This window comes from Oryctolagus cuniculus, chromosome 6, assembly GCF_051225735.1.
Source record: "Oryctolagus cuniculus isolate XC-2025 breed Fujian yellow rabbit chromosome 6, ASM5122573v1, whole genome shotgun sequence".
NCBI lineage: Eukaryota > Metazoa > Chordata > Mammalia > Lagomorpha > Leporidae > Oryctolagus > Oryctolagus cuniculus.
The window spans coordinates 22,190,184-22,218,070 of record NC_142872.1 but is presented as its reverse complement, the minus strand read 5'-3'; the positions used below and the strand labels follow the sequence as shown (position 1 = coordinate 22,218,070).

Sequence of the window (27,887 nt, the reverse complement as noted above, 5' to 3'; positions counted from 1 at the left end):
GCACTTGGGCCATCCTCCACTGCACTCCCTGGCCACAGCAGAGAGCTGGCCTGGAAGAGAGGCAACCGGGACAGAATCTGGCGCCCCGACCGGGACCAGAACCCGGTGTACCAGCGCCGCAAGGCGGAGGATTAGCCTAGTGAGCCGCGGCGCTGGCCTTCTTTTTATTCTTGAGTATGTTTTCATAATTTTTGTGTTTCCAGGAATTTTTCCATTTCATATATATTATCTAATTTGTTGGCTTTCTCTGATTACAATATTCTCTTACAATCCTTTTCATTTCTGTAAGGTCAGTAGTAATTTTCTCTTTAGTAATTTGAGTCTCCTCATTTTTTCCTCTTGGTCTAAACATTTATCAATTTTATCTTTTCAAAGAACCAAGTTTTTTTCCAGTTGACTTTCTGCAATAAACTGGATAGAGAGCTTGGATTTTCAAACATTTGACTAAACCCTAGACGTGGTGATTTGAGCCACTGCCCCATCACATGAAGGGCTCCAAACATTGAGGTAAGCATAGTTTTTGTCCTCAGAAGGCCAGGAATGGCTAGAACTAGTGACACTGAGAGTAAGAGAGGAAATGCAGAGACCATCCATTCATCCAACAGGACAAAGAGCAAGCAGGGGCATAATTCAGGTCTCGGGCCCTTGTGAAGTCAGTTAATCAGAAACCCAGCACAGAACCAGGTTTGAGAAGAGTGGCAAAGCCAGCAGCATCCCAGAAGTGTTGCTTTCCTGTTCTTGTTTTCACAGGACGTGCCCTTGTATTGTCTCTCCAATACTGGAGCTAGAACTCAGGAATCCACAATTTCGAGCCCGGGTTGCCCTGTGACAAATTGTCTGTGGATACAGACACCTCTTGTGCGTCACACCTGACTCCCAGTTCCATCAGCCCTTCCGCCGACCCCAGCCACTATTGCAGAGAACGATCCCCAGGCTCCCAGGGCTTCGCTGAGGGGCAGCCTGACAGTGCCTGCCCGGGGGCCTGCAGTGGATTGATTACCTCTTGCCCTCTTGCTTTCTACCCAGGAGCTCAGAACCTGTTTGATGACCTCCTGCCCTCTTGCCTTCTACCTAGGCAACAGAATCTGTTTGAACTCATCCATGGGCAACCTGGAAGTGTGTTGAGTGGACAACTGAGGGACTGCCTCTGACACATGGGTGTCAACAAGTAAATACTTCCCCCTTGCATCCTTGGTTTAGATGGTTCCAAGATGCAATGCACAGGTCACTGGCTGGTTGGACACCCCTGCCCTGGGTGCTGGCCTCCCTGATCATGCATCCTTGTACTGGCTCTGCCTCCATCCCTGCCCTTCTCCTCCTATCCTTGACTCCTACTTAACAGAAGTGATGGTCTTAGGCTCTTTCAGGGAGCCCAGGCTAAGACACTTGGAGGAGGAGGCTGGCATAGTCCATAGTCAGTGGGTTGAAGGTTTCTAGCACACAGGGATTCCTCTCAACTCTAGAGACCAGTCCCAAACTACTTCTAGGATCAGCCCAAACTGACAGACAGAAAGGTCAGCTGATGGTGTGGCGGGGCTCCCCAAATTCTGGAAATGAAGATGGCAGGCAGCTGCTATTATTTAAAAAATCATTTTATTTATTTATTAAAACTTCCACATTTCCCAAGGCACTTCAGTAGCTTTCACAAAGATAGGTTATTTGAACCAGGCGACGCCTGTGCTTTATAAGTACCGTGGTGACAGAATCAGTGGACGATCACACTGAGCATAAAGTGGCTTCCAATTATGCTGCATAAAACCAAGCAAGCAACTCCACAGGACTGTGAACACGATTTTGGTTTCTTTTCTGTATTTTCCCCATGATTACGGCGTCACAAAAGGAACACACGAGATGACATCATGTTGGGCACTCAGAGAAGTGCTCGTGGCCAAGGCAGGCAGGTAAGGCCTTGCACAGTGTCAGCGGCAGGCCAGTGTCAGCCTGATTCTGGGTTAAAAGAGGCACAAACCAGGAGGCTAAGGAACCAGCCTTCCCCAAGTCTATGCTGAAGGGCAAATAACTTAAGGAGAAGGAGACACAACAAACAAACAAACAAGCAACAAAACCCACAGGACTGTTGAGGGAGGAGACGGGGCTGCTTGCCTTTTCCACTGACGTACTGCCTTCACAGTGCTTGTTGCAAGAGGTCTGATTTACACAGATCCGACAATGCGTTCCGGACGGGCCTGGGCAAGCCCAGAGCTTCGAAGGGATGTAAACAAGTCTGCCCAGCAGTCGCATTCCTACCACTGCGGTCCAGGAGCTCCTGAATCCTCGCACCGGGCTGGGTCCCGCCTCTGCTCAGTCAGTGCCTTGCACCTTCGCTACCTGTGTGTTTCCTGGGGCCTGTGCTCTTCTGCCCTGGGGAAGCACCAAGCCCCGTTAATGTCCTTTGTAACTGAGACAAGGTGCGAAATCAAACTCCCTGTGAAATTCTTTCTTTTCCTCTAAAGTTCATCATCAGCGGGAAGTGGGGAGACCACAGATCTCCACTTCCCTTGGGGGGACTCTTCACGCAGGCGTAAATGAGAATTGTTCACATTCTTGCAGATTCCACTGGTTCCAGTACATCGTGACCTTCTTGGGGAAGAGCCCAGTGCATTGTGGATAGCTGGGACGTCTGCAGGTGGCCACGGTGGCCATCTAGGCCCGTACGCACCCTGGGCCTGGGTGTCTGTCCACGAGCCAGTCAGACATAGGCCAAGAGAATCAATGGCAAAGACCTGTGTCCCTGAAGGACCCAGAATCTGCACAGCCACTTCTGACAGGACGCAGCAGGCTGCTAAAAACCTGTGCTTTTAAGGACTGAGGGGCTTTCTTCGCCGTCTTTCAATATCCTCGTGTGGCTTGGGGTTTGCCTGTATTTTATACTATAAAGACAAGCAAAACAAACATCAGAAACAAGTCCTGGACAGATGGCTACCAGTCTCAAAGCAAACGTGCCAGGAACCAGAGAGCAGATCCCAGAAGGCTCTGCGAGCTGCTGCACCACCCAGGGCCACTGTCGCCATGGGTATATCATGGCAATGTCCACGCAGGATCAGACCAGAGAGGACAGGCTGCATGCACGCTGCCTTTATAACCTCTGATGGCTCTGCTAGTCCAGAGATGGCAGGGATTCTAGTGGGAGGGCCTCCGAAGGCCTGGCCAGGCCCTGTCTCGGACCCCCTGGATCAGCACTGGGAAGAAGGAAGCTTCCTTACCCTTTGACTCTTAGCATCTGGTCAATGGTGTCTGGCAGGGGAGCACCGAAGCTCTCTGGGAGGAACAGGGTGAGGATGGCAGTCAGGATCGTCAGACTTCCCATGAGAATGTAGGGCAGGAAGCGGTCATAGGCACCTGTGGCAAAGCAGAGGCCCACGCCCAGGGCTGCACTGAGGCTTGGTCTCCCTCTCGTCCCTTTATATCCCAGGACGCTCTAAAGGGGATCACCTGCCTCGATGTCAGCTGCAGGATTACAATCTGGTCCGGGGCGGGGGGGGGGGGGGAGGAGGGAGGAGCTGAGCACGATTATTCCCATTTATTGGGTTTCCAAAGAACTTGAGGTGCTTGTCCAGGCACAGGCACACCAACTCTTCCAGCTCTGCAGGCGTGTCACAAGCCCCAACTGGTGGGCCTTCAGGCTAGGCAAGAGGGTACTGCCGCTTGCTAGGCCATGCAGTCTGCTCACTGGGCACTGTCAGGGTAGGTGTCACCCCTCCCCAGAGAGGCACTGGCTGGCCATGTGCAGGGAACAGCGGCTGCCATGAGGATTTGATTTCGAGGAGGGAAAACTGGTGCCCTGCTATATGAAACAGCACAGGGGATCTGGACACAGCATAAAGCCACTCTGTGAAGTGCTACAAGTTGCAACAATTCTGAATTCATCAGGCCTTGTGAGTGGATGTCTTTCTCTTCATGCTCCTTTTAAATGCTAATCCCAAACAGGTGGGCATTTAGCCTGGCGATTAAGATGCTGGTTAGGTTGCCTGCGTTCCACATTGGGGTGTCCGGGTTTAGTACCTGGCTCTGTCTCCTGACTCCACCTTCCTGCTAATATGGACGCTGGCAGGCAGCGGTGACGGCTCAGATGACTGGGTTCCTGCCACTCATGTGGGAGACCTGGACTGTGTTCCCAGCTTTGGCTCCTGCACAGCCCTGGTTGTGGGCATGTGGGGAGTGAACCAGAAGCTGCGAACTCTCTCTGTTTTGCACTCTCAAATAAACATATTTTTTAATTTTTTAAAAAATGCCACTTCCAAGATGTAACTTCTTCAAGCAAGTGCAGTGGTTCCTGAAGTAGTCATCTTTGACAGAAGGCTTGCAGAGGCGAAAACACCAAACCGTCCGACCTGTCAGCCACTTCCAGCCAGTCCGTAGTTTGAATGGGAGTTCCTCCCCACAACTAGAGCCGGCTGGTGCTTCTGTGCCATTGTCGCAGTGTGCCCGGGGACCCTGGGACTTACCGAGGTACACGAAGTAGGGCGACAGGATGCTGCCGAGGCGGGACGCCATGGAGCTGACTCCCACGCCCATGTTTCTGACCACTGTGGGGTACAGTTCAGCTGTGTACACGTAGACCATGGCAAAGGCAGCAGTGACTCCAAACTTGCCCATCATCACCAGGATGGTAGCCAAATAATACAAGTCTGCAGGGGCAAAGGGGAGAAGGTAGGAGTGGGCACCGAGCCCAGGGACGCTGCTGTGAGAGTCCCGTTTCTTTTCTGCCTCAGACAGACCTTCCTTTCAGATTTTGTCTTCCAACTTCCTATTATGGAATAGGGGCTACAGTCAAGATTTCCCTCCGAGCTGGGGCCCTGCAGCTGGGCAAGCGCATGCATCTCCTTGTCCCACAGACCACCAGGGACAGCACCCTCACCAAACCTGCTTTCCCACCCGTAAGCGGCTGCCACCGCACAACCTCCTACAGAATTACCGAGCGACTGTTAGGTGAGCGGGGACTTCGGGTCTAACTCACACACACACTTTCATTTTGCTCAGACCTCAGAAAGTGCACAGGCCGTGGGAACCCTGGGGTAGTCCAGCAAGGGGAGGCCGAGTGACCTGGGGTGGTGATGAGCCCATGTGAGACCGTCCACACCTACTCTGAGCTCCTTCAGGTTTGTCACACTGGGGCTGTCCCCATGCAGAATGCTCCGGCCTCTGGGAGCAAAGTGACCACCAGTGACTGTGGCAACCCCAGGGGTGTGCAGAAGACTCCATGCACAGAGGCCAGATGAGGGCCCATCAACTGTCCTAGAAGCTGTCGGAAAGGGCTACCTCCCACCCACCTGCAGACAAGAAGGCAATTTCAGAAATCAAGTTCTGCCCACAGCCTAGGGCACCCTTCCCGTGACCTGGTCCCTGCTCCTTCTCTTCCCAGCTCCCTCTCTCCTCTCTGGGTCCTCTCTGCTCAGGATGCTCACTCTGCTGCTGCTGCTTCTTGAAATGTCCTCCCCGACACGGGCCTGGCTTCCACAGCACCTGACGTGTGTTTCTGCCCAACCTCCGCTGCTCAGGGCTCTGCCCATCACCGCTCCACGTGAGCCAGCTCCCCGCTGCCTCTTATTTCCATCCATGGAAAGCTACGTAATCTGAGCAACAAGCACTGCCACTGTTTGTGGTTCGTCTTCTTGGGTAGGGTGGGAGCCCGCTGAGCCCGGGGCTGGCCTGACCTCTTTACACCGTCAGCACCAGGCCTGTGCAGGCACTCCACAGCTACGTGTTGAATACAGAAAGACAGAGCTAGCAAAAAAGCAATGGGGATGCTCTCCTTCTTCACCCTCATTCTGGAGAGGAAAACAAATGTGAACACATATAATGTGGGCTTCAAGTGGAACTGACCAACAGCCCCAGCATGTCCTCTGGCCCACGCCCCCAGAGCCCAAGCCAGAGAGAGCGTTCTGGCCTCAGGAGCCATTTTCTCGAGTGTCAGGTCAAGAATGCATCCATGCAGGGGAGCTGAGACAGCCTTGGTCTGGTTCTTTCAGTAAGGAAGGCAGCCTGGCAGAGAGTGAGTAACTCAAAGCAAATCTGAGCCCGCAGGTGCCCGTGGTCCCTACCTGGGGGCACCAGCTGCACGAAGAGAAGCACACCACCGCCCAGGAAGAGGGCAGTGGCCATGGAATAGCGCCGGGGCAGATACCGCAGCAACAGCCAGGCCAACATGTACGCTGGGACCTCCACCACCGCCGAAAGGAAGCAGTTCACGTAGATGTCCCCATGCAAGTTAGGAGTATCCAGGGAAAGCCCGAAATAGCCCACGGAGATGGTCATCCTGGAACGGAGGGCAGAGGGCAGCTGGAGACGCGCTATGCACATCTCTCCCAGCAGCAGCACAACTGTGAACACGCAGTCATCTCAGTAAATCCCCGAGTCTTGGTTAAGTGGAGGACAGGAAGGTGGCAGATTTAATCCTGCATCTTATTCCCCGGATAGGAGAGGAACTGCCTCCAGCCCAGGTGCCCCAGCATCGTGGCTTCCATGCCAGTGCTGTCAAAGCACATCACACGCAAAGTACAAACCCCCAACGTGCCTGCCCGCTTGCAAAGTCCTAAGTGGAAGCATTGACTTCTCTCTTCTCTGCACCTCCCCAAGTCCAGCAGCTGCAGAAGGAGCCAGGGAGTGGGTCAAGAGGCAGATGTCAGGGGCAGGACTGAGGGGCTAATGAGGCAGGACACGAGCCCAAACACCTGAAGCCAGACCCCGCAGCCAGGAAGGGATGGTCCGAGGTGGCTGCCACCAACCCCACTGCACTCACGGAGAAGAGTGGGAGCTTCTCATGGTGCGGCAGGCCCTGTCCCCAGGAGGCATCTCTCTCTGTTGTGACACTCACAACTGTTGTGACTTGAAGGGTCACACATCTTCTGACCCCTCCCCAGGTGGAAAGCACAGCCGGTACAAGGAAGGGCAAGAGGATGTGGACATATCCCCGGGACACCCAGAGCAGGGAGGAGAGCCTGGGGGAACCAGAGGGGTGACTCACTGCAGGCTGGCAGGCTGCAGGCAGACTCAGGGAGTGGTGCCCTGCCCCGAGGTTCCCTGCCCCATTTCCTGGGAATGGGTGACTTGGAGCACCACCCAGGGAACAACAAGGCCAGATGACCCATAGCTGGTATTCTGCTAGCCAGGATTCTGCAATGGAGGCCGCCCTTCTCGCCCATCCTACCACCACACAGCTGGCGGGCTCAGGTTGTCACTGACAATCCCAGGGGTCTGGCCACCGAGCGAAAGCTACCAGGCACTCGGAAGTGTTCCCTCTCCTGAGTGACTCACAGACCCCCTGCTGACACTGTGCAACACCGCATCAGGAAGAGGCTGGCAGGGACGTCCAGCCAGGGCCCTCACCAGGGTGTCTCTGAACACGCCACGAGGAGCAGCTTCCACGGTACAGGTCTACCAGGTATCAGCAGCCTCAGGACAGGGCCTCACCTGTCTTCTCAGGTGGGTGGGTAGGAGAGACAGGGGGCAGCAAAAATTAAGCCAGGACCCACAGTGAACAAGGATCCAGCTGAGGCCCCAGAGAGACCTCGGAAGGTCCCGTATGTCCCCAGACTCCACAGCCATCGTCCTTCTGCCTTCCCAAGCTCGCAGCACGGTGACCCCTGAGGCAGGCTCACGTGTCCCTTTGGCTCTCTGATGACACAGGCTCTCAACTTGCTTTGAGGCTCATGTGCAAAGAGAGGCGTGACGGCCACGCCCAGAAAGTCTATGCCAGGTGGGGGGCCCTCGGTCAGCTGTCACTCACGCACCACAGGATCACGGACATGATGGTGACTATTCGGATATTCCGGGTTCGGAGCAGATCCAGGATGCGGTAAGACTGCTGCTTCTTGGAGTTTAGGTCTTGTAACTGCAGGAAGGACACAATTAAAGGTGAGGGAGGAAGGGCAGGCTGGAGACAGCACATGGCCATGTGCGCGAAACCCTGTGCTCTGGGCTCCCCAGGGCTCAGTGCTGGGCAGTGTTGGACCTTTCTCCTGGGAAAAGACCCATGGATGCACTGACTGGGCTACCGAAGGCTCTCCTGGCCTCGCTGATAAAGCATCAGAATGAATGAGGACAGGGAGTGGCCGCTCCCTCCGTGTACTGGCAGGGCCGAGGCCCAAGCTTACAGCTCCCTGGCCGCACATCCCCGACCTCAGCTCACTGGCCGCATTCCAGGAAGGCCTCCAAACATTCCTCCCCAAGGCTGGCTCCTTGCCCTCTGGGTCAGAGAGAGAAACTGGCTGTGTAGTCTATTGATCTGACATTTTAAAAGAATTAGTGTTCTGAGTCCTCAGACCATGTAGTTACTGGTCTACTTCCAAGGGGGAGAAAAAAAATCAAACAGAAAAACAGGAAAATTGACCTGAGCTTCACCCAGAGTAACTTCCTATGAAATTCAGCACAGCCACGGCCATTAATAAAGCACACGTCTAAACACACACTGATGTCGCTTTCTTAAGCAAACCCGGCTCCAGGGCTTGTTTTCCTGAGTTAGCAGTTCAACCAAGGGTCAGCTTCTGACTTCAGGATTCCTTGAAATAGCCTCATTTCCTCAAAGATGCCGGGGGGCCATGCGTTCACCCAGAGCGACCCTCTCTCAGAAGCCCTCTCGGCCACACTCCTGCCCTGACCTTTGTGCCCCGGAGCCTTAACAGTAGGTGCTAAGTGGAAGCTGCTGTTGGGCCACCACTTAGCCCGGATGCCAGCAGGGAGGAGACCATCAGCCACTCTGCCTCCAAGAAATGGCTCCCCCTTGCCCAGTTTGCATCTCGAGGCCTGAGTGCCAGTAGCGTGCCTGCTGCACACGTATCAGCCGGGCTGCTGTCGCTGGCCAGCACTTCCAGCTTGCAGCCTCTGCTTGGAGCGAGAGACTGAGGAGAGCTGCCTGCTGCAGAGACGGGAGGCAGAGGGGAACAGGACAGGGAAGCCAGGCCAGGACCCAGGTGGAGCCAAGCCCCTTCTCTCGGTGTGTGAGAACAGGGCGTGCGGGGCAGAGGGGGAGGGAAGAGGTGGCCGACGACTGGGCCCCAGCTCCCAGAGGATGGGCACCGACTGACGGTCGGAGGAAAGCAGGAGGCTGTGTGTCTCTAACTCCGAATCTGTGTGCGGCTGCAGGCCACAGACTGAGTTTCTTCTTCGGTTAACAAACTGCCTGAGGCACAAGCAACTGTGATTTCCCCAAATGCTGACTTTGAGAGGCCGGTCATTCATAAAGGGCGTCTGTTATCGAAACGAATGGTTAAGATACACAGCTGCCCAGAAAGCAGCAAGCAGAAGCAGGAGAGCCTACAGTCTGTGGGGAAGGTGGACAGAGCCAGGCAGGGGCCCGGCAGGGAGGGGGAGCGCCTGTGAGCAGGGGCCCTCAGGGCTGGGTACCCACCGTGGCCCCCCACGGGCTCCCGCGTGGTGCTCACCTCGCTTGGGTCAAAGATGGTGGCAGGTGCAGCAATGCCGTTGATCTTGGCGGCCTTGCGGATGATGACCTCCGCCTCTTCAAAGCGTCCCTGGGAGATGAGCCATCGGGGCGACTCTGGGATGAACCTGCAGGTGCAAGGAGCGCCCTCAGGGAGGCCTCCCTGTGGACGGCTGACCGACAGGCCAGGCCTGTGCGCAGTGAGCTTTCAGAAGCTCGCTGGAAGCTATGGTGGGCATGGGCCTGGAGCAAAGGGACGGCCCATGCTCGGTGACCCCCTGAGGTGGGAGCTACTGAGGACACTTCGGCGCACACCCAGATAAGATCCCTGTGGGGGCTGGCCAGCCCGCTTCCGAGGAGTGGTGGCGCCCCCTGCTGGGGCCTAAGGAGACAGGCCAGATGGCTCCTGAAGCCGGTCACTGCTGATGTCCCAGCGGGCCCAGACCCTGCTACAACCCCTGCACCAGCCCTGGCACCCTCAGGAGCTTTTGCATTGACCTTTTCACCTCTACGCTCTCCTTACCCCACCCCTGACTGACGCGCCAGACTTGCCACAGCCTCCACCGACACTAGCGTGTCTATGAGGGTGCCCCTGTGCTGGCGGCTTCTGTGGGTATCTGCTATTCACCGAGCCCAGGCTGCACGATGTACTCTTTTCTCCCCCACGGTGCCCTGAAATGCTGTCTGCTCCATGTGGGCCACCGATCCTCTGCCCCACCGCCAGCAACAGGCGCCTCCCCCTTGGTTCCCCTACTGTGTCCCCCTCCACGTACATAACGGCCTCTTCCCACTGCCCGACCCCTCCAGCTCAGGGACACAGGTGGGGCTGGGTGGTCTCTGTGCAGCCTCCCTGAGGAGCCTCATTTTCGTTGCTCTACCTCTTCTCCCCGTGTGTGCAGCATGAGGCCTCGGCAGCCACAGCCAGAGCCAGGGCCTGGGCTGTCTGGGGCTGGGCCTGACAACTTCCTGGCGGCCATGCTGGACCCAGCTTCTCCCAGTGACTCCCTCCACTCCCCGCACTTCCATCAGCACAGCACAGGCCGAACACAGTCTGCCGGTGGCCTGGGATGCTGCTCTGTTTTGCCTCCCCTGAGTGTGCAGGAAACGCGGGGAAACAACCCATGGATGATCTGCACTTCCTGTCTCTGGGAGCCCAGGCAGGGATCTGTGGGCTGCTGCTGCCCTCTAGTGAAGGCCAGAGGGCAGCCGTGTGGCCAGAGGACAGGCTGGGCACCGGGCCAGGCTCACCACCACAGGGCCGCACACAACACCCCGGGCACCGTCAGCGCCAGCAGCAGCATCCGCCAGTCTCTGATGAAGTAGGCGAACAGCGGCAGCACCATGTAGCCCACGGCGTAGAATATGCACACGCCCAGTGTGGAGAACACAATCCGGATCGACTTGCTGAGAATTTCGGTTCCTGTTCAACACAGGGGAGGGATCTGGTGAGTGTTCCGACTTGGGTTACTTCCTCATGATTCAGTTATGGTACTATTTTCAACACACAGACAAGAAGGCGGCCAGAATTGTCGCTGAGTTCCTGAGCTGAGGGAGGGGTTGGGATTCTGAACGCAGCCCAGCCTGTCCATCTCCCGGGGGACACACCTTCTAAGGCCACGTCAGGGCCCCTTTAACCCTCACACAAAAGGTGAGAGCATTCCTCAGGCCACACCTGCTGACCATTATCCTTCAAGGAAAACCATCTTCTATTACAACGTCAAAAGGACACAATAATCCTTTCTGCACACAACCCAAGGAGCCCAACGACCTTATTAGCCGGGGCTGATATCCTGCAAACGAGCCTGGCAGGCGGTCAGACAGGACGGGCTGGCGAGTCTGCGCACCTGAGTGACAGACCTGGAGGGCGATGAAAGCCATCTATACCCACTTACTCTCATCTGCAGATGGCACTGGCCTCGTACTCTGCGGGGGCGGCGGATCTCACTGGCCTGCCTGCCGGTCAGTCTTCCCATCTCACGCCACACCTCCCTTCTTCCCCAGGAACCTCAGTGGGGGCAGGGGCAGGCTCTTTCAGATGGACAGTCTCTGGAGAGCCTTATAAAATGTCCACCAAGTACTACTAAGACCAAGGTGCCACATCCCAGAGGCCAAAAGAGAACTGGAAATGAGAGGTCAGGGTTTTGTGGTGCTGGCTGCTTGTCGGCTCAGTTTGCCGGCCTGTGAACTGGGTACACGGGGCCCTGGCCAGCACTGCTAGAAACTACATCCCTTTGAGGGGTATCACAGCTGTCTCCAAAAGGGCAGGGGTGGGATGAGGGTGAACACAGGGCCTAGTACTCGGGTCCGACTTGATGCCATACCCAGGACAAACGCTGCCACGTAGTTGGAGATCTGGCCCATGCCTACGAGGACAAACAGCACGGCAAACATCTCGAAGTTCTTTGAGAAGACCTGCACAAAGCTGAAGCCCGTCTGCATGCCCATGGTGACAAAGAGCACGTTCTTCCGACCAAACCTGGGAGGAAAGAGAGGGGCAGAGCACCAGCAGGGCACAGGCGGCAGGACAGCCCCGCCGGGAGGGGCTTTCCCCACATCCACCCAGGGAGCGGTGGTGGACAGGGTTCCCAGGGATGCTCCCTGTCCCCAACTGTCACTCCTTGTTACTCCTCCTTCCCAGTCCCCAGCATGAACGTGCAGCCTGGGCACCAGGGTGGCCAAAAAGGCAGTGCCACAGGGCGGGGATGAAAGCACATCAATCATGCTGAAACCAAAACACCTGTGATGGCATTTTACCGGAGGATCGCTCAACTCTCGGGGATGATCACTTCATTACAGAGGAAGACTGGTGACAGAGGGAAGGAGGCCTTTGTCCTGACTTTGTTTTACCAACTACGAACTGTAACCAACAACAGATGAGGGCCGAGGCCACTTACGATGGCATTTCCACTAGCAAACAAAACAGTGGTGAAACCAGAGTGCCTCCATTTTACAGCCCTGATGCGCTAACAGGTACAGGCGCTGCGTACCCACGACTGCTAACATCACAAGAAGACAATCCCAGGCCGCGCGCCCCGTGCAGTCTTGCCCAAGAGCCGGAATCGGAATCTGAGTCTCTGGATCCAGCTGCCAATCTGCAAGAGGACTGAGGAATCCACTGGACTGCACCACGAGGGCACGGTCAGCAAACGCGACAAAGCAGAAATTCTGCAGACGGCACGGCACGGCACGGCTCGTCCACAGATAATCCGTGAGGCAGAGAAAGGGATGGGAGAAGACACTGGAAGTCAGGAGATACCCAAACTTTAAAGTGTGAAAGACTATTATTTACATCTAAAGATGCACATGTGGATGACAAAACTAGAAAATACCAACAAAGAAGAGGGAGGCCAATGGTTCCTCAGGGGGCAGGGGCGTGGTAGCTGGAAAAGGCACTTGGATGGGGCTGCTCGGACAGCAAGGTTCTCCGGCTCAGCTGGGGGTGTGGTCATCTTCCCAGAACAATTCAGTAAGCCAGAGATTTGTTCTGTGTGGTTGTCTATATCTGTGCTCATTTTTAATAAAAAAAAAAATGGGTTTGGGAGAGAGCTTGTTTCCTCTGTGTGTGTGTGTGTGTGTGTGTATATGTGTGTTTAAGAGAAATGGGAGGAACCAGAATAGCAGGAAGTAGAATGAGCTTGAGTCTGGCCAGGGCTTGTGGACAGCCAGCTTCATCCAGTGAAAGTTTACCAGGGGCCAGCGCTGTGGCGTAGCACATAAAGCCTCAGCCTGCAGTGCCAGCATCCCATATGGGCTCCAGTTCGAGACCCAGCTGCTTCACTTCTGATCCAGCTCTCTGCTATGGCTTGGGAAAGCAGTGGAAGATGGCACCCATGTGGAAGACCTGGAAGAAGCCCCTTGCTCCCGGCTTCGGATTGGCGCAGCTCTGGCCATTGCGGCCACTTGGGGAGTGAACCAGCAGATGGAAGACCTCTCTCTCTCTGCCTTTCCTTCTCTCTCTGTGTAACTCTTTCAAATAAATATTTTTCTAAAAAAAGCAAAAAAGGAAAGTTTACCGGGCGTCTTCTACGCTATGCACTAGGGATACCGCGAAACCCAACAGGACGCTGTCTGCCCTCAAGCAGCCTGCAGTTCAGTGGGCGGGGCAGGCACCAACCACATTTCCCGTGAACAGCCACACGGCAGATACACGACTGCACATCGAGACAAGCGCACTGAAGGAATGGCACCCAGCTGCACAAGAGACACAACTAAGACACGTGGACTGAGCATGGGGGAGGAGAACCGGGCACCCAGGGGAGGTCTCCCTGATGAAGGTGCGCTAAGATGCCACTCCAAAGAAGCTGCGGCAACGGCGGTGGCTGTGTGGGTCCTGGCTGTAAGGCAAGCTTTCAACGGCAGTCATCGTATGGCCGGGCTGGGGACCACCATTAATCCTAGGATAACACCTTTGCTTCACCCAGTTCTGAGAGGTGCTATGAAGGGAAGCCGTGGGTGCCAGGATAATGTAAACCAGCCACCCTGAGGTAGCCTCCACGGCCAAGGCAGGCCACAGGAGGTGGAGGGGGAAACACCTCCTTGGTTTTTTTTTTAAAAAGATTTATTTATTTGAAGGCAGAGTGCAGACAGAGGGAGAGACAAAGAGATCTTCCATCTGCTGGTTCACTCCCCAAATGGCTGCAATGGCCAGAGCTGGGATAGATGGAAGCCAGGAGCCTGGAGCTTCTTCCAGGTCTCTCCTGTGGATGCGGGGCCCTAAGCACTTGGGCCACTTTCCACTGATTTCCCAGGCATATTAGTAGAGAGTTGGATCGGAAGTGGAGCAGCCAGAATTGAACCAGCACCCATATGGGATGCCAGCATTGCAGGTGGCAGCTTTACCTGCTATGCCACAGCACCAGCCACGGAGGGGAGCACTTTCACTGCAGTGGAGCACACGGCACTGTGGCTGCAGCGGGGGCCAGTGTGGCTGCAGGGGGGCCAGTGTGGCTGCACGAGGGCCAGTGTGGCTGCAGCGGGGGCCAGTGTGGCTGCAGCGGGGGCCAGTGTGGCTGCAGTGGGGGGCCAGTGTGGCTGGCTGCAGGTGTGTAACAGTGTGGCTGCAGCAGGGGCCAGTGTGGCTGCAGGTGTGCAGCCCTGTGGCTGCAGGTGTGCAACAGTGTGGCTGCAGCGGGGGCCAGTGTGGCTGGCTGCGGGTGTGCAGCAGAGGGTGGCAAAGGCAGCAGGAGCAAAGTACACAGGCATTGCAGCTCTGGGAGAGCTCATGTTTCTCCTCAGTGCAATGGCAGTTTGTTTAATTTTGGTCGTCACAAGTCAGAAAGGGGGTGCTACTGGCATGTATCTAGTGGGCCCAGGGTAATCTCCACAACTATGCACTACGTGACTTCTGCTTACGCTGCTAAGAGGGCCAAGGCAGAGAACTCCCGGCCTGGAAGGAGACTTCAATTCCCCCTGCACTGCTCTATGACAAGAGTGCTCTGTATGCCAACCAAGGAGCAGTCCCAACTACAAGGACAACTGATACAACCTTTACCCTCCTTCCCTTCCCCCAGGACGCCACTCCCCAGGATGGAACAGAGAGGAAGATGTGGAGAGCACCACTGTCTGGTAGCCCCTGACTGGGGCCAGCAACACTCACTTGTAAGATCTGTCCACAAAACAGCGCGCACACACACACACACACACACACAGAGGACGTGTCAGCAGTCTGCTTCTTCCCAGAGTTGTGCCTCTCTCGACGCACACACACAGATCAGAAGCGCCAGACAGAAGACTGGGATAATACAGAAGACGGTGAGTTCTTGGTGCTGTGTAGGAAAGTTCCTACTGGTAGCCTCCACGACAAGCTGAAGGCATGAGTCTGCCGCTCCTGGGTCATTTACTGGGCTTAGGTTTTCCAACAGCTTACTTAAGAGATGGTGAGGACAAAAGCTGGCCACCCTGCAGAGCCCCGGGCCTTCCACAGGAGGGCACACAAGCCTGAAGGGTGGCACTGGGAGCTGCAGGCAGGGCTGTACTCAGCTATGTCACTTACTCGACTTGAATGATCCTACTGTGAAACAAAGCTGTGTTGCCAACACTTTAAAAAATGTTTATTTTCATCTATTAAAAGGCAGAGTGACAGAGAACGAGGGAGAGAGCGAGCAAGAGAAAGCGCTTCTGTCCGCTGGTTCTCTTGCCGAATGCCTGCAGCAGCTGGGGTTGGCCAGGCTGGAGGCAGGGGCTGAGAGCTCAATCCGTGTCTCCCCTGCAGGGGGCAGAGGCAAAGCACTAGAGCTGTATTCTGCTGCTTCCTAGAACATATTAGCAGGAAGCTGACGGGGAAGAGAGGCTGGGCCTCCAACCGGCACTCCAACAAGGCAGCCGGCGTCCCAAGCTGAGGATCAACCTGCCGCTCCACAATGCCTGCCCCTGCTGCCAGAATTTTTAAAAAGGTTTGAAAAACACCATATTAGGTAGGCCTCGACATATGCATAAACTCTGGCTCCACTGTTTCCTTGGCAGCAGGCCGTGTGGACCTTAAGCCCTCCCCTCGGGTAAACAGGGCGCTGCGGGGTAAGCAGGCCCACACTGACTTCCATTCTGAACACCCCGTTTTTCACATCAGCGCAATCCCTTGGGGCCCCAGCTGCCGATCTGCCCCGTGAGAAAAGACCACCTCCTGACCTCTCCCCATTGGCCACCCCATCCATGTTGGGGGCTTTGATGTGGCTTCCATCAAATATGCGCCACCATCCCCCACCCTCAGTTCTCACAGAGCACCACATCCCTACCTCCAACTGTGCACTCAGTTTCTTTTCTTTTCTTTCTTTCTTTTCTTTCTTTCTTTTTTTTTTTTTTACAGGCAGAGTGGACAGTGAGAGAGAGAGACAGAGAGAAAGGTCTTCCTTTGCCGTTGGTTCACCCTCCAATGGCCGCTGTGGCTGGCGCACTGTGCTGATCCGAAGCCAGGAGCCAGGTGCTTCTCCTGGTCTCCCATGCGGGTGCAGGGCCTAAGTACTTAAGCCATCCTCCACTGCACTCCCGGGCCACAGCAGAGAGCTGGCCTGGAAGAGGGGCAACCAGGACCGAATCTGGTGCCCCGACCGGGACTAGAACCTGGGGTGCTGGCGCCGCAGGCGGGGGATTAGCCTATTGGGCCGCGGCGCCAGCTACTCACTTTCTACACTCAAGGTTCTCATGGTCACCCCCAATCCTGTGCATTCAAAGTAAACCCAACATCTACAGACACAGTTCTCTCCCAGTGTGCTCCAGCACGGAGGACAGGATCGACCCTCACCTGCTGATGTGGCCAGAGATCTTTGTCCCCTCATTGCCACACTCAACCCACCAGCAGGTCCTGCTGACTTCGCCTCCCACTGCTTCTCTCCATCTGCACACCCTCATGCTGAGCCAGGCCAGCACCATCTTTTGCAAGAACCATTGTGATAACCTCTTCATCAGCCTCTCCACAATCCCTTCTCCACCAGGCTGTCCGACCTTTCAAAAAAATGCAAATCTGATGACTGTCACACTCACTCCTGCTTTAAAAAATCCTCAATAGCTTCCCACTGCTCTGCGGTGGAAGCCCAAACTCCTCACGCAGCTCTGCCAAGCCCTGTTTGTCCTGCTGCTTGGGCCTCTGCCCGCCTCACTGCCTTCATCTCTACCTCCCGCCCAAAGCACAGTTTCTGTCACTGGGACTCCCTGAGGCCAGGCCTCAGAGCATGCTGCTTTCCCTGCCAGACGCTGCGTCTGCTCTCCAGCCCCTCACCGGGCACAGCCATTCACCTTTCAATCCCAGGCTCAGGCTCCCCCAGTGGGGAAGCACCCGGACCCCATGCTACACACTCCCTTAGCAGCTTCCTTCTGTCTCACTTAGCATAGCCAAAGGTAACACTCAGTCCTCAACCTTCACTGCCCTTCACTGGAAGGGAAAATTCTAGGAGAGCAGGGACCTAGCACAGTGGTCCACATCCAACAGGGAAGCAAGGCCATCTGGGTCCAAATTCTAACTCCGCCACGTGCCAGGTGTGTAACCTTGGACACCTCATTTAACCTCTCTGGGTTGCACTCTCCCCATCTGTAAAATGGGAATAACAACAGCCCCTACTTCATAGGATTATAAGAGGTAAGTTATTTTTGTTTTAAATTATTTATTTTACAGGGAGAGAGAAAGGGAGAGAGAGATATCTTTGAGAGATCTGCTAGCTACTGGTTTACTCTCCAAATATCCACAGAGCTGAGAGTAGGGACACAATGCAGATCTTCCAAGTATGTGGTAGGAGCCCAACTACTACAGCCATCACCTGCTGCCTCCCAGGGTGTACATCAGCAGGAAGCTGGATCAGAAGTAGAGACAGTACGCAAACCAGGCAGCCCAATAGGGGATGCAGGCATTCTAAGCAGGGTCTTGATCACTGTGCTAAATGTCCTCCCCAGAAAAATTCTACTCTTCTAAAATTTTTATTTTTATTATTTCACACACACATACACACACACACACACAGAGAGAAAGAGATCTATCCATTGGTTCGGGGTCGGGGCCATGGCACAGTAGCTTAATCCTCTGCCAGCAGCACCAGCATTCCATATGGGCGCTAGTTCTAGTCCCAGCTGCTCCTCTTCCAATCCAGCTCTCTGCTGTTGTCTGGGAAAGCAGTAGAAGATGGCCCAAGTCCTTGGGCCCCTGCACCTGTATGGGAGACCCGGAGGAAGCTCCTGGCTCCTGGCTTTGGATCAGCGCAGCTCCAGCCGTTGCGGCAATCTGGAGAGTGAACCAGTGGACAGAAGATCTTTCTCTCTGTCTCTCCTTCTGTCTATAACTCTAACTTTCAAATAAATAAATAAAATCTTTAAAAAATAAAAGATAAAATAAAAATAAAAAAATATCCATTGGTTCATTCCCCTAATGACTCAAATAGGCAGGACTGGGTCAGACTGAAGACCTGGGAACTCAATCCAGGTCTCCCACACAGGTGACAGGGATCTGAGCCGTCACTTTCTGGCTGCCAGGGTGTACATAAGCAGGAAGCTGGATTAGAAGCGGAGTCAGGACTCGAACCCAGACACTCTGCTACGAAATGCGGGGGTGTCTAAAGTGGTTTCCTTCCTTCCTTCCTTCCTTCCTTCCTTCCTTCCTTCCTTCCTTCCTTCCTTCCTTCCTTCCTTCCTTCCTTCCTTCCTTTCTCTCTCTCTCTCTCTCTTTCTCTCTCTCTCTTTCTCTCTTTCTCTCTTTCTCTCTCTCTCTCTCTCTTTCTCTCTTTCTCTCTTTCTCTCTTTCTCTCTTTCTCTCTTTCTCTCTTTCTCTCTTTCTTTCTTTCTTTCTTTCTTATTTAGTAAATATAAATTTCCAAAGTACAGTTTATGGATTACAATGGCTCCCCCCCATAATTTCCCTCCCACTCGCACCCCTCTCATCTCCCGCTCCCTTTCCCATTCCATTCACATCAAGATTCATTTTCAATTATCTATATATACAGAAGATCAATTTAGTATATATTAAGTAAAGATTTCATCAGTTTGCACCCACACAGAAACACAAAGTGTAAAATACTGTTTCAGTACTAGTTATAGCATTACTTCACACTGGACAACACATTAAGGACAGATCCCACATGAGAAGTAAGTACACAGTGACTCCTGTTGTTGACTTAACAATTTGACACTCTTGTTTATGGCGTCAGTAATCTCCCTAGGCTCTAGTCATGAGTTGCCAAGGCTATGGAAGCCTTTTGAGTTTGCCGACTTCGATCTTATTCAGACAGGGTCATAGTCAAAGTGGAAGTTCTCTCCTCCCTTCAGAGAAAGGTACCTCCTTCTTTGATGGCCCCGTTCTTTCCACTGGGATCTCACTCGCAGAGATCTTTCATTTAGGTCTTCTTTTTTTTTTTTTTTTTTCCAGAGTGTCTTGGCTTTCCATGCCTAAAATACTCTCATGGGCTCTTCAGCCATATCCGAATGCCTTAAGGGCTGATTCTGAGGCCAGAGTGCTATTTAGGACATCTGCCATTCTATGAGTCTGCTGTGTATCCCGCTTCCCATGATGGATCGTTCTCTCCCTTTTTGATTCTATCAGTTAGTATTAGCAGACACTAGTCTTGTTTATGTGATCCCTTTGACTCTTAGACCTATCAGTGTGATCAACTGTGAACTGAAATTGATTAAAGTGGTATCTTAACTGCTATGCCAACCACTTGTCCCTGTTTTGTTTTTTAAACTTTATAATACCATAACAGTATCTGGTACAAATTAGTTGCCAGTGATTATTAAATGTAAGTGATCAACTGATGCATCTTAATAGATTAAAGACCTGGACAAGTGAGTACTTTTCCTCACAGGGCAAGTATTTCAGGCTCAGAGTTGTCCACCTGTGGTCAGTCTACTGAACTCTTTAGTATTCACTGGTGATTTTAAGAATATTTTCTTAAAGATTTACTTAGGGGCCAGAGCTGTGGTGTAGTAGGTTAGGCCTCCACCTGTGGCACCAGCATCCCATATGGGTGCTGGTTTGAGCCTGGCTGCTCCACTTTCCATCCAGCTCCCTGCTATGGCCTGGGAAAGCAACAGAAGATGTCCCAAGTGCTTGGGCCCCTGTACCCATCTAGGAGACCTAGAAGAATCTCCTGACTCCTGGCTTTGGATCAGCCCAGCTCTGGCCACTGTAGCCATTTGTAGAATGAACCAACAGATGGAAGACCTCTCTCTTTCTCTGTGTCTCTTCTTCTCTCTGTATGCAACCTTTTTTATTTTAAAAAATATTTATTTATTTATTTGAGGGTCTGGCACTGTGGCATAGCAGGTTAAGCTGCCATCTGCAGTGTTGGCATCCCATAAGGGTGCCAGTTCCAGTCCTGGCTGCCCCACTTCCAATCTAGCTCCCTGCTAACATGCCTTGGAAAACAGCAGAAGAGGGCCCAAGTCCTTGGGACCCTGTACCCACATGGGAGACCCGGATGGAGCTCCTGGCTCCTGGCTCTGGCCTGGCCCAGCCCTGGCCATTGCAGCCATTTGGAGATTGAGCCAGTGGATGGGAGATCTCTTTCTCTCTCTCTCTCTCCTCCTCTCTCTATAACTCTGCCTTTCAAATAAATAAATATATCTTTAAACTAGAGCATGGACATTCTGGGCTTAGGGAGCTCGGGTTTCTTTACTTAGCAAGAATTGGGCACAGGGCACTGCAGGCTCTTTTCACTGATAAGGGATCTACACTTGTGGTGGAATGAGAAGGTCATGCCAAGATGGTCGCTGGCAAAAGAAACTGCCTGGCAACAGGTCGTGATTGGATGGTTTTGGAAACCACATGACAACAGAGCCTGACTGACAACAGGCTGTGATTGGATGGCTTCAGAAACTGCCTGGCAAGAGAGCCTGACTGGCAACAGGCTGTGATTGGATGGCTTCAGAAACTGCCTGGCAACAGGCTGTGATTGGTTAGGGCATAGACTGCCCCTTGACCGGATTGGGTGCCTTGGCTATATAAGCAGCTGTAGCAATTGAAATAAAGGAGTCTGCAGGCTGCTTGCCTCAGGCCTGCTTTCACCGACTCCCAGGGTCTGTGTGGTGACTCCGCGCCTCTTGCCCTCACCACGCTCTTCCTCTCAGAAACGAATCCACCTCAACATACGCTGCAGATACAACCTCCTCTGCTTTAGAAAGGCAACGTCCTGGGCAGAGACGACACCAGCAGCTCAAGTCAAGGGCCAGGCCCGAGCTCCTGGCTTGGTGCTCAGGTCCCCTGAAGCTACAAGGGACAGACACCTTACCTGTCTGAGAGCTGCCCCGAGATGAAGGAGCCCACCAGCACACCCACGAAAAACAAGGAGATGGTGAGCGGGGCCTTCCAGTCGTCGTCACACACCAGGTCCCACTGGAAGAGGAGCAAAGGGATGCATCAAACACTTTTCAAAGCAGTCTAAGGCTTCTTGGAAAAAGAGGTCAGCGTATCCTGCATCCCAGCATGCCCTGAGTATGTGAACTACACCGGGCAGAGAATGCCTCACCTGGGCAGGAGGGCAGGGAACGGGCTCCCTCACCATGCTACGTCATGCCTTGGTCCTACTGTCTTGCTTCCATTTTGAGCAGGCAGGGAGTAGAACTCTACCCACATGGCCACCCGAGTAAAGGTAAGGCCTTCGTGTTCACTCCTGAGATGATGTGCAGAGCCCAGGGATGTGGCACAGGCTGAGGCCCTTGCTCAGGGGGCTGCAGGCCACTGGCACGAGTGCACTGGTGCGCTTCCGGAGCAGGGCTCTGGGGCTGTAAGGGTCACTGAGGCCCGAGGGCCTAGGGTGCACACTCTGGACCTGTTCCTGCTGCTATGCTCAGGTTCCTACCCTGGGCCAGTGACACCTGGGCCCTCTTTGTGACATTTACAGTTGGCATCCTGATGCTGCATGCCAATCCCAGGCCCAGCTGCACCTCGGAGCCCTGCACAAGTAGGCGGGAAACTCGGTGTGAACTTCCAACTCCTCCTAACTGGGTGTCCAACCTCAGTCAAGCCAGTCCCTGCTCCCCTACCATATAGTGCCTTAATTCCCATTTGTAAAACAGGGTTTGTGGGGTAAGGAGCAGGTGTGTGGTTCCATCTGTAGCCACCACAAATGGGAACAGAAGCCTGCAGGCAGAGGAAGGGTCCAGGGCCCAGCAGCTGGAGTCTCGGACACAAGGAGCCAAAACAGGAACCTCAGTGGTTCCCAGAAAAATGTTTCCCAGGACAGGGAGCTCCCCAGCAACCTGTGCAGACTGTGCACATGAACAGCCGCCTTCCAGGAATGCAGAGCCCTGCTTGCTGTGCACAGAACCCGCCAGCTCCTGAGTCGTGAACAGAGCCCAGAACGAAGCCCCTCCTCTGGGCCAGTGATGGGGAAAAACGAACCTGCTTCTCTGCCCTGCTGGGCAGCGTGCTCGCAGCCTCTGGGCGCCTCTGAGAGGGGCCAGAGGGCAGCCGGCAGGTTGGACACAGAGAACGCCCACAGTGGGCAGTGTGGCTCACACGGGTGTGCTGCTGGCTTCCTGCTTTAGGGTCAGATGCACTTAGAAGCACTCACAGTGGCGATCCCCAACCCAGGGGCAGGACTGGAAGCATCTCCCCCTCTACCTCTATCTGGAGGACACTGACTCTTGGTGCAAAAATCTGACAGCTCAGGCTGCCACAGCCTTCCCACCTCACAGCCTCAGAGGTACCAGCACCCAGACACAGCAACTGTGTCTGCAAAAGCCAAGACTGGGAGCAGTGGGGAGGCAGAGCTGAGCCGATCGGCAATGGGGATGCTGCGCTGACCTTTAGGGGCCACTCTGGAGCTCAAGAATGAATAAATAAAGGGCCAATCACTGTTTCTCAACTACTCTGTCTTGAGTCAGGGGCCAGCAAGGCTCAGCAACACAGAAATACACACAGGCACTGTGGCCAGCTCTAGGGTTGCAGCTCCTAGGTGAGGTCTCCCAGGAACAGACTCCTGAGCTGACCAGGCTGGGCGCTAACTGAAACCAGGTCAGATGCTGCCCTGCAGGGGACAGGAAGACTGTGGAGTGTGTCTCGGCATGATCCCAGGGCATCTCTTGGGGTCCCTCAGCCCCACCTTCCCCAGGTAGTCTGGCCTGTCCTTCATCTAGGCAGCTGTGTAACTCCAGAGTAACTGTGCCCACCACCCACCACTGTCAGTCTTGGACCATGCTCAGGGTCTGGCACTGGGCCCTCCAAAAGCAAACATGTCCTAATACTTCTTTCCTGCCAGCCAGAGGCCTGTGATCAGGGGTCAGGAAAGGTGAAAGACTGCCAAAACCAACATGGAATGGGTCCCACCCAGCCAATCCATCCACTCACCTGACAACCACTGGGCAGGCTGCAGTGGGCTGCAGGACTTTGCCTGAATCCTCATTTGGGGGACTGGGTGAGCAGTCCAGAGTCCAAGCCAAGTACCACCTCCCTACCCCTGCTTCATGTGTTTCCGAAGGCACTGGTGCCCTGAAAGGTACTAAACTCCCAGCTCCCAGCTCATCCACGCCTCCACTTGAATGTGTGGGTTTAAGACTCAACCACGAGTCTGGCACGGTTACCCCTTGGCTGGATAATCCGGGAAAGCAGGCCCCACTGAAAACAGCTGGGAGTAACTCTGGCAAAGCAGCAAGATTGGCTGTGCTTCTTGGTCAGAAACGTGCCTTTCGGGTGGTGATGGTCTCACAGGACTACAGGCACACGTGCTCAAGCTTTTCCTACTGCACACCTTGGATGTACAGTTTTTAAAAATGTCTTCTACATTGCAACAAAGCTGTTACCTCTTTTGAAAAAGACTCGTGTCTCTGAGAAAGAATCGTGTCTCTTCTACTTACACATGACTGGTGCTACTTTTCAGTAATGGGAAGTCGAGATGACAGAGCTCCCTGGGACTGAACATTCTGACCTATGAACTGGCTGGAAGGGAAAAGACAGGGTCTTTGCCCAGGAGGCAGAAGCTCTTCCCAGATGTACCTGACCTCACCGCACCAGTGGTCAAACAGCCCGGTAAGCACTACGTGTTACCGAACACGCTGTGTGCCGGACAATCTCGTCCTGCCTCTGGCTGCCATTCTGGCCTCAAGGCTGTCAGGGCAAAGTCAAGAGGTTATCAGCTAATGCATCCTCTACATCTGGCAGTGCCCCATTGAGAGGAGAGGCTCAGGGACTGTTTGGCCACACGGTGAGAGAGGGAGTGGGTAAACGAAAGGGCTGTCAACCTTCACCACCACCCTTCAGTATCCTTTAGGCTTGGCCCTTGGGCTTCACTACCCAAAGTGCAGAGGAACCCTGAATCTCTGTCTCTGGATGAGTTATTTTCCTTGCTCTCTGACCCCCTGCCTCATGGCAACTGTCAGAACTCTGAGCCAAGGATGTCCTCAGATAGCCAGAGAGGGATTCAAACTGGGTACAGGCCGATGCGCAGGTCAGGTCTCAGCTTGGGGGGGAGGGGGGGTCCTAACAACTCCCAGGAGTCAGAAGGGCGCAAAAGTTCCAAAGGAACCTCTGTGCCTGCACGCTGGAACGGGCTTTGGGGTGCGTGGGCAATCTGAGAAACCACATAGGTTTGCAGAGGAGGGGGCAGTCCCGGGCCCAGAAGCACCGCCAGGGGGACTGCGTGAGTCCCCACAGCCCAGGGATGACTAAGAGGCGAGGTGGGGGCTGGCCTAGAAGCATGCGCACCATCAGGCAATTCCTGAGCCCGTTCACTTCACAACCTGCCCGCTTCTTCCTGCCAAGTCCAGTGCCTTGCTCCAGATCCACAGTACCACACCCCGGGACACAGGGTGGAGAATCTCAGTTCCTTGAGAATACCCCGGTCGATCCTTTCTGGCTACCCCCCAAGTTTCCCTCCTAAAAACTATCCATTTTTCTCCAACTTTAGAGAAGATTCCTTAAATCATTCATTAAGCCAATCAATCATAAGCTGCCCAGTTCACTGCAAGTGGATGCACCTTGATGTGAACCAGGGAAAAAACAAACTGCAGATCTGAGGCTTTAGTCTCTGTTGAAACCTAGGAACAAGAATTTAATCCCATTGTGCAAACGCCTCTCTGTGGGATCTGGCACACAGGGCAGGCTTAGAGACATTTGGCAGGCACAGGACAAGCTACAGTGGTCAATGGGCCTGGTTGAAAGAAAGTGGACCTTAGGAAAAAAAAAAAAAAAGAAAGAAACCTTTCAGAATGTTGCTGCAGCAGCTCCCAACAGCGACTGTTCACCTGAGAACAGCAGCCCGAACTCACGCATTCCAGATCCCAAAACAAAGGACTGTGTATTAATTTTCCTCTCCACAGAGACGGAAAACCTGGAAGTAGGCGAAAGGGCATAGAGCTTTGACGAAACTGCTGAGACAGCGAAATGAATAGTCTAAACAAAAGAATACAAGGCGGACTAACACGGGCAGCACCGGATCCGCCGGGCCGTGGGAGCGCCTCGGGGCTGCTACCTCTCTCAGCTGAGGGCAGGGTGTGGGCACTGAAGGACAGCAGCCAATGATGAGGTCAGGCTAGGGGACCCTCAAGGGTCCGGGGAAATCCTGGGAAGCCCTGGGCCTCTTCCAGCTTCACGCCTGCCCCCTTCCTCCGGCAGCCCCTAGCAGATGCATAGGGACTTCTGTGTCGTGAAGTCTGGCTTTCCCTCAGTGGCCCCTACCTGTGACTGTGTGGACAAGCCAGTTCTCCCTGGCTTCTAGGAAGGGAACAAACTCACTTGGAAGGCTAGGACCCAAGACCCGTACCCACCGAAAGCTCCCGTTCTCCATGCATTCTCTGGAGGTTTGAGTCCCCAGATCATGGTCAGCTACCTCCACTCTGCCCTTTTGTTCCTGAGAACGCCTGAGGATACTGCAATGATGTCACTCCCTGTGGGGTTCAGGTCACACTCAGTTCACAGGTGCTGGGGACATCAAATTTCTCTACGCAAACACATGTCTGAGCTTCCCAGGACAGCGCTCAGACTCCCTGGAAAGAACACACCTGGAGCCCCAGAGCCCCCGTAAGGCTCCAAGAGGGAACGTTACCGTCTGATGCCACACCGGGTCCCTGCCATCTCCCCTCCCTGTGAACCCTGCCCTGCCGTGCACAAATTCGTGCTATTGCATCTGGGCCATCCCAGAGTCACTGGGAAGGCAACATCTCCTGCAGGAGACCTTTCCTAACCTGGGAATCCCTAAACATGACACACAGGTGACCCAGTATCTACAAAGGAGTGCTCTGTCCACTGCTCTGCTTCCTCAGTTCTGTGGACACTCCAGGCAATGCCTAAGCAAGACACAAAGGACACTCACCTGCACCACTAACGTCATGTCAGGCACTGAGCCCCAAGGACAGCAGGTGCACCAGGGGACAGACACAACCCCTGGAAAGGAAAATCTGAGGGGCTGGGGACCAAGACCTCCGCTACCCTCCACAAACAAAGCTTGTGCACTTGAACGCAGCGTGGCTGCCCAGTTCACCTGGGAACATCCCACAAAACGTTCACAAGGCACCTGTATCTTCAGACACAAGGCTGTCAAAAGTTCGACAAGTGATCCGGGGCAAGAGGTGGACAGTTCCTCACAGGGCTGTCCCAGGGAGGGAACAGGCAGTCTTGGACACATGTTTCCCTTGACTATCAAAGCTCAGCACAGGAGTATTTCTCTAGTGGGAACGCATGCCAGGAAGCCAGAGGAGAGATGGTGCCAGCTCCACGTTCCAAGCTCCGGCTCTGCCACTCACCACTCCCACCCTCAAGCCAGAGGACGTCCCTTCTGGACTCCCTCTCCAAGGTGGCCGTGAGGAAGGCGCGGGAGAGGCAGCCTAACACCTGCTATTGCAGGGGCACGGTCTGGCTGGATGTCACCGGGCAACACGTTCCGGAGCCACCAGGGTATTCTAAGATGAGAGTTAACATTGCACCTGGGCTGGTGGCGGTGGATTTGAGGACCGAAGAGGTAGCTGCCTTTGCGCCCCTGGCCCGGCGGCCGGCGCGGCACCCACCTCGGTCACGATGGTGGACAGGTACACGTCCTGGCTGTACTCCCAGCCATCCAAGCAGCTCTCCTGCTCCAGCTGCTCCAGGTCCACGTCGCGCCCGGGCTCCAGCCCCAGCGCCGAGAAGTTGGCGATGGCGGCGAGCCGGTAGCGCCGGCAGCTGTGGGGCACCTCGCGGCCGTCCTGAAGCCGCAGCGGGACACTGTGGTTGCGCCACGCGCTGCTCAGGTTCGCCGACTCCGGCACCCGGCAGCGGTGCTCCGGGGTCGCCATGAGGAACACGGACGAGAGGCCATTGAAGCCGTTTGGGATGATGCTGGCGCTGAGCAGGAAGAAGATGAGGCGCTGGAAGGGTCCCCACTCGCCCAGGAACGCGGTCACCTCCTCGTAGTCCCGCATGCCGCCCTCAGCCGCCCGCGGCTCGCCGCCCGGGGTCGCGGACACTGCGGCGCGCGGGGGCGGGGCGGGGCGCGGCGAGCGCGTGCGCGTGCGCGTGCGCGTGTGCTCCCGGGCGTCCGGCGGAGCGGGGACCCGACACCGAGACCGTCCTTCGGCCGAGCAGGCTCGCGAGCTCCTGGCGCTCGGGCGCCGCCACCGGCCTTACATAGGGCGCCAGGCTGGGGCGGGCCCTGGGCCTGGGCTGCAAGGCCCGCCCCTCCGGCTGGCGGCGCGGCGCGGCGCGGGCGGGGGCGGAGCTGCGGCGGGGCGCGGCGGCGGGTGGAGGGCTCTGGCCGCCGGGTGCACCTGCGGCGCGTCCCCGGCCTGTGCCCCTGGGCCGACCCCGAGTGCGAGCGCTGACGGCCCCGAAGCCGAGTCAGGACGTCGGCGTCAGACGCCAGGCGCGCTGTGCCTGGGCCAGGTCGGTGGGAGGGTCCGGTGCTACCATTGTCGCCTGTCCAGGTCCGCAGGGACTGTGTGTCTGGCCCAAGGTCGCACTGCTGCTTAGGCTCCTTGTGAGAGTGGCAGGGATTATGTTAAACTGGGATTCTGGGAAGGAGGAGAGCCACGGCTTTTCATTCTGGTCCAGATGCCCTGTAACAAGGCCTTTTGTTGTTCTTTTCTTTCTTGCTTTCTTTATTTGAAAGTCAGAGTTACACAGAAA

General features: G+C 54.9%; 1 protein-coding gene across 2 annotated transcripts; it reads right to left on the bottom strand.

The window, feature by feature from the left end:
* Positions 1 to 1,574: 1,574 nt before the first annotated feature.
* Positions 1,575 to 27,355, bottom strand: LOC100358417 (organic cation/carnitine transporter 2). Of its 2 annotated transcripts, none has more exons than XM_051843393.3 (10): positions 26,792 to 27,355; positions 21,082 to 21,185; positions 11,701 to 11,855; positions 10,628 to 10,799; positions 9,381 to 9,507; positions 7,731 to 7,831; positions 6,042 to 6,256; positions 4,446 to 4,628; positions 3,204 to 3,339; positions 1,575 to 2,870 (listed from the first exon to the last, which is right to left on the bottom strand). In XM_051843393.3, the coding sequence occupies exons 1-10, from the start codon at positions 27,182 to 27,184 to the stop codon at positions 2,783 to 2,785; spliced, it is 1,674 nt and encodes a 557-aa protein (XP_051699353.1). In that variant the 5' UTR covers positions 27,185 to 27,355; the 3' UTR covers positions 1,575 to 2,782. The 2 variants fall into 2 exon arrangements, with proteins under 2 accessions (XP_051699353.1, XP_051699354.1); XM_051843394.3 differs by having other exon boundaries at positions 1,575 to 2,361; positions 26,792 to 27,353.
* Between the last annotated feature and the right edge of the window lie 532 nt (positions 27,356 to 27,887).